Source organism: Rhamphochromis sp. 'chilingali', assembly GCF_963969265.1.
Source record: "Rhamphochromis sp. 'chilingali' genome assembly, chromosome: 12".
Classification (NCBI taxonomy): Eukaryota; Metazoa; Chordata; class Actinopteri; order Cichliformes; family Cichlidae; genus Rhamphochromis; species Rhamphochromis sp. 'chilingali'.
This window is the reverse complement of record NC_137939.1, coordinates 29,619,964-29,626,204: the sequence shown is the minus strand read 5'-3', so window position 1 is coordinate 29,626,204 and position 6,241 is coordinate 29,619,964. Positions and strand designations below refer to the sequence as shown.

Below are 6,241 nucleotides of genomic sequence, written 5' to 3'. Positions count from 1 at the left end.
TTCAATGTTCCACGAAAGAATTTGTAAATCTACACAGTATAGTAATCCTGTTCAGCTGGATATGAGGAGGTCAGGGATGAATGTGTTGTGTAGTCTCAATAATGTTAAAGCAATAGTGTGATCACAAAACTGATAACTGGGAGGCTTAAAAACGAGCTCTCAGAAATATTGTAACATCGAGTAAGTAAATGCATGTATTTGGAAACACATACTTCTAAAAATACTTTTATTGCACCATGTTCATTCACTCATGAGCTGCTGTAACATGAATCAAATGGCTGAATTTCCAACTCAGCATGCAGTCAAGTTCTATAGTCTTGCTAATGACCTACTAGGTGTGTTACGCGTCGGGAGTGAGAACGGGTTGTGCAACAGGGACACATGGAAAAGTTGCAGGACGGCGGCCCTCGAGGACTGGAGTTTGAGACCCCTGCCGTATGGTGTTCATGCAGTTATCTACCCCACAGTGACAGCATGTCTGACTGCCTGTTCAGCATATGTAAAAATATATGATGAGTTTAAGCATGTGATGACAAACATGGTGTTTGTCATCACATGTCACATACATCTGGATGATCATTTGGAATAAACAAGAAACTAAAAACTTGTTGCTTCATCTTTTACCGTTATTATCATTATTATTATTATTGATCTTATTTTACATTTTTCATTGTTAGGCATTAGGTTTATTTTTTTTTCCTTCCAACTTCTTTTCCTCTTCCATGTTACTGTGGCAGCTTGTCAGCATCTATTTGGGGTTGGGAGCGGAACAGAAAGTAAGGAAATCCAAAGTGCCATTTAAACCAGGAGAGGTTCTTTTTCAGAAGAAGGGATTAATTCAAAAGAAATGAATTTACACAGGTGTTGTCGAGTTTGGCGGGCCACTCAAGCGGCCCTACTACGCACAAAAGAGAACAACAAACGCATCGCAGATCGGCACCGGACCCGTTCCCTGTGCAACTGTGACTGAGCAAGAAGAGTGGTGGAGAAAAGAGGAGCTGTTTGTGTGTGGAAACCCCCTCCCCTGGACTCCGGCCCCTTTCACTCCTGGACCCTGGAACCCTGGCCCTTTCCCCCAAACACCTTTGTATATATATTGCACTGTGGCAGATCACTGTAAATAAATTCACTCTTGTTCGAAAGGAGTTTGTGTTCTGCGCTTGAGTCTGTCCCTCTACTCCTCTTCAGTTCGCCTCAACATAAGCTCATCATATTCTATGATTTACTCTCAGGTGTTTGACGAGGTTAATGGTGCTGTCACAACACCTTACTGTCTTGCCACATGTATCGCAAACCGCGTCTTAGCTGTTTGTGGAGGTAAAATACATCCACACATGACTCCGTTTATGCTCAGCCATTGCTGTGAGTGTGCATGCCAGAGGCTGCTACACATTTATCCAGCCGTATTTCACAAATGACAAAGGCGTAAGAGGAAGTAGTTCCTTCCAATTTAGACGATCCGAATGATATAGTTTATTTCCACTGTTCCTGTTAATGAAACACTACAAATTTACTCCAAAGTACTAAAATATCGATATTTTAATATGAGAATCGATTCTAGAACATAAATTACTGGTATCGGAAGAATCGATATTTCAATATCGATCCGCACACCACTATTAGGAACTTCGTCTGTGTGTCATTCCAATTCAGGTTTTTATTATTTTATTTTATTTATTTATTTATTTATTTGTTTTAGGAATTTGGATTTTAGGATACTTCAAACAAATCTGCCAGATTAACAGGGTGTGTGAAGCTGGAGTTTGACACAAGATTGGTATTTTTAAAAGATTTAAATCACCAAATTCTGAATAAAAGTTTAACAAATTCAGGACATAATTAGTAATAGAAAGTAATAGAAAGCTAGTTGTATACATTATTAATCAGGATCAAAATTAAGGCATGTCAAAGCTATCCAAAAACATACCACATTAAATGCACAAAAGGCGCACAGAAAGCATACTTAGTTAATCTTTGAGTAGCCAGTAAAGATTATGAAGGTGCTAATTAGAATAACAGTTATCTGTTCTGCAAAGAAAAAAATAAATATGGGTAAAATTAACATGAGTATGAGAAATTTCAGCATTAAGATCTACCTAATGTGCAACAGTTCCCTGACATCTGTTTCATCTTTACAACACATGGCTACTTCACAAAATGCACAAAATAAAAGATTACCAGAAATTATTGAATTACAAATGAATGAAATTGTTACAGCTCAATTAACAGTTTTCATGTGGATCTTTGTGGGACTGTGTGCCATGATACATACTGACACAGAATGAAACGGCAAGATTTTGAGTAGATGTCCCCAACACAAAAACGTTTTTTTAAACAAAGGTAGTTTGTATTTCTGTGTATATTGCGAGTACAATGTTTTACTTATGTTTACATCAGACATCAAATCTACTCACTCTTTAGAATATAAGAACACTCAACTCTTTTCTTTAAAAACATCTATAGATTGATAAAAATCTATTAGTATAACTACAAATCTATGCTCTGTGCTGTGTTGATAATCATGCATGCAAATCAAAATCAAAGATGAAAACGATGACATAATTTTTTTTAAAGTTTGATTACAATTCCAAAATTTATTATGCCATTCAAAAATATTTTGGTGATCACACATATTTTTCTTTATTTGTTTTCCTTAAAAACCAAGCCAAATTCTTCTGGGATTAAATATTATATAAGCTATTAATAAAAACACAACAGATTAACTCACTGATACTATGGAAAAAAGGAACAAAGAAAAGCCTGACTTCTTGTTGGTTATTTGAATAACCACAGATTTCTGCATTCATTATGTGTTGCTAGCTGAATGTAAATCACTGGATGCACTGGATGTCATGTTGTAGCCATCTAAAAAAAACAGAGCAGTATAGTTAATCTGTGGCAAAAAATAATACACAGTAGACACTGAAGTAAGAAGTAAAATAATTGTATGAATAAATAAAATTAAAAAAATTAATTTGTGTTAATGTGCAACCCATCCAATTGTTTTCTGTGTTGGACTGCCTGATTAAGGTACAAGCACACCTAACAACACACAGCTTTTCCTGCATCTTTATGTTAATTTTTTAATTGTTATTTACCTCTTCCACGTCTCCAGTTCCTTAAAAATCGAAGTCCACTTGACGATGAGTTTCCAGCACTTGTGCTCTAAAATACAATACAAAAAACAAATCATGCAATATTTGAAAAAACAAAACAAAACAAAAAACAAGTTGGCTGAGATCCAAAAATAAGGAAAGAAAAAAGGAACACGAAAACTGTTCTTACCCCTGTCCCACTTCTGGACGGTCGTGCATATGATGATATTGCTGACCGCACCTGGTAAGTGAAATCTCAAATGTTACACTACAATGGAAGTTGCACAAGTTAGCTGTAAAAGTAAATTAATTCATGATGCCCAGCCAAACACTAAAAGGAATCTTTTTGTAAGTCTATGGTGATGTTTATCTTGCTTTTTTGTGTGCTTGTGTGGGATACGAACACATACATATAACTGTTATTTATTGAAGTGTGGGCCCACCTGCTGTTTGCTACTTTCACCATCAAGTCTGAATTAGTCATTTATATGGATTTACAGAGAAACCATGAAATGGCACTAAAAGGCAGAAGTTTGACTTGACAAGAGGATTTTAGTGTAGTATTATTACAATTCATATTCCTTTGTCAGTAAAGGTTTGTAGACATTAAGCACTTTGTTGGTTAAACCAAATTATATCATTTAACATTAATTTAAAGTAATTCAACAATAAGCACTTATTCATTAACTTGACTTAAAATTGAGCTGTACATACCTTACCATCCAGCAGTGTTCCAAACACCAAAATAAAGAAGCCCTTTTTTAAAAGACAGAGTAATGTCCGTTATCAAGGATTCAGTGATTAAAGATTCTGCTATTATGGTATAAAAAGGTAAAAAGTTTATTTGTACCTGTAGCGAATTGAAGAGTGCGAATGCAATATTGATTCCTATGTCTCTTGGATGCACCAGAAGTCCAGCTCCCAAACCCCAAGTTATTCCAAAAAATGGTGTAAGCACAGCCAAGCTCTTGACAATAACCAGTAAAACGCTCTTTTCACCTGCTTGTGCAGCAGTTGTTCCAACCCTTCTCCTTATAATTTTGTACAAAACCACAACCAGGATAATGAGATTTATCAGCACTATTGAAAGTGCAGGAATCACAAACGCCAGTAGAGCTTTGGACTCATCCCAGTTGAGCCAGCAGATTACATTTTCTCTGATATATTTGTTGTCTGGTGCAGTTGCAGCTATAGTTACTGTTGCTATGATTAGAGGAGCTCCGTAGCCTAGAGAAAATCCAATGGCCAGCATAGATGTTTTAGACAAACCCCCACCAAAGACATTAGTTGTACGGTAGAGCAGCAACAAAGCTGAGGCAAACATCCAGAAGAACAGAGCTAGGTAGAACAAATGGATAAAAAAGGTAGTTGCAGTGCATGCTGAGTGGTTTTTATGATTTGCATCTGAAATGGCTGCTCCAATTATAAACCAAATATCTGCAATCAGGAGGGACACAGCAATGTTAACTATGGAAACATGACGCAGGTAAGAGGTTTCATTCGTTCTTATTTTTCTCCATATGAGGCCTTCAATGATGAGACATATGACCAAGGAACCCATGGAAATGCCAACTCCGATGTAGGTTATATAGTCCAAAATTGGGCTAATTGGACTGTTTGGTGACATCAGGATAGAGAATGAGGTCAGGTGGTTGCAGTTGCAGGTGACAGTTCCAGTTTCATTTGTATTTACCACTTCACAGCCCTCATCATCCCATCCTCCGAGACCATTAAGGAGACTGAAGTTCCAGAAGACACATTTTGGATCTCTCAGTGTATCATTTAAAATATCAAATGTCAAAGAGATATTATTGATTTGGCCACTGGACTGAACAAGTACAACCCTGCCACCGATGACCTTAATCGATGAATTGTCTATTTCTCTTGCAGGGAGTACATTATTCAGCGAGGCAAATGTTATCACTGTGATTGACTTATTTTTACCCTCATTCTGTGGTATTTCTATCACCACTGAAGAATTAAAATCACCAATGATAGGGTTTGTGTATATAGTTCTGTTCAAGATGATAAAAGGCGTGTCAATACCAGAATTATTGAAACTGGCAAGGTGTTTTGTTATTATTTCAAGAGACTGCAATAATGATGAACTAACACCGTCAGGGTTAGAGATGTTATACGAGATACTTTCATTGTTTTTGTTCAGAAAGTTCCATGAGTCCCTTGCCTGATCTGTGGTGAGAACACCTGCAGTTATCAGGATATCCTACAGTAAAAAAAAAAGTATTAGATTGAATAAACAAATACAAAATTAAAAAAAAGCATGTATTATTTAGAATACTCAAACTTCAGTAAACTAGCATGTACCTTCATTGAGTTTTCATTGATTGAGATATTGAATAATTCTATTCTGTTGGCTACATTTCTGAGGATTTGAACAACAGCATCAATATTTTTAGGTGAGTTAACCACTTGCTCAGAATTCCCATTAGTAACATTGCTGAGCTGTTGCAAAAATGCTGGCAGTGTAGTGGCAGTCAAGACCTGCAAGAGTTGAAGAGAAAAAGTATTTAGTTTCACAATTTAACTCAATGTTTAAGTTAGAATGACAAACTTGGGCTTCCTATTTACTAATTCCTATCTCAAAGGTTTTTGTTTGTAGAAATCCTCACAGAATCTGGCTTACGTTTACTACAGTCTTTTAACCTTAATCTGCCTGCAGTTATAAACCGAACAGTGAATACCGTGTAGTGATGCGCGAATCATGAATGAATCGTTCAATACTCGAGAATCACTTTACTGACTCATGAATCATGATTCACAAGCCCAACTGACTCACTGACTCATCCCTGTTGCTTTTAGCAGCAATGTATCTAGCTTATAATTAAAATTGTGGAGAAAAACACAACATCCAGTATCGTAACAAAAAAACTTCTGCTCTGAACTGGAAGAAAAAACCCTGAGTAGAAGCTCACATCAAGAAAATAGCTCCTCGGTTCACAGTAGCATCGCTCTGCCTAAGCGAATCACTTAGGACTCGCTCACCCCCTCCCTCCTGGCTCACAGCTTCTTCTTCTTCTTGGTTGGCAACCAATGTTAAGGCGCATTACCGCCCCCTGGCTCACAGCTCAGTGGACATTTAGATGAGAAAATATATATTTAACACATTTAAGGAAAATACTAATAAA

The 6,241-nt window shown here is 36.7% G+C and overlaps 1 protein-coding gene across 1 annotated transcript; it reads right to left on the bottom strand.

The window, feature by feature from the left end:
- Window positions 1–2,760: 2,760 nt before the first annotated feature.
- On the bottom strand, window positions 2,761–5,426 carry LOC308407324 (adhesion G-protein coupled receptor F1-like; the record flags this gene model as incomplete). Its single annotated transcript, XM_080898891.1, has 6 exons — window positions 2,761–2,865; window positions 3,099–3,165; window positions 3,286–3,336; window positions 3,810–3,851; window positions 3,946–5,319; window positions 5,421–5,426. 6 exons carry the CDS (start codon window positions 5,424–5,426, stop codon window positions 2,807–2,809), a joined length of 1,599 nt encoding a protein of 532 aa, XP_080755017.1. The 3' UTR covers window positions 2,761–2,806.
- Window positions 5,427–6,241: the final 815 nt, after the last annotated feature.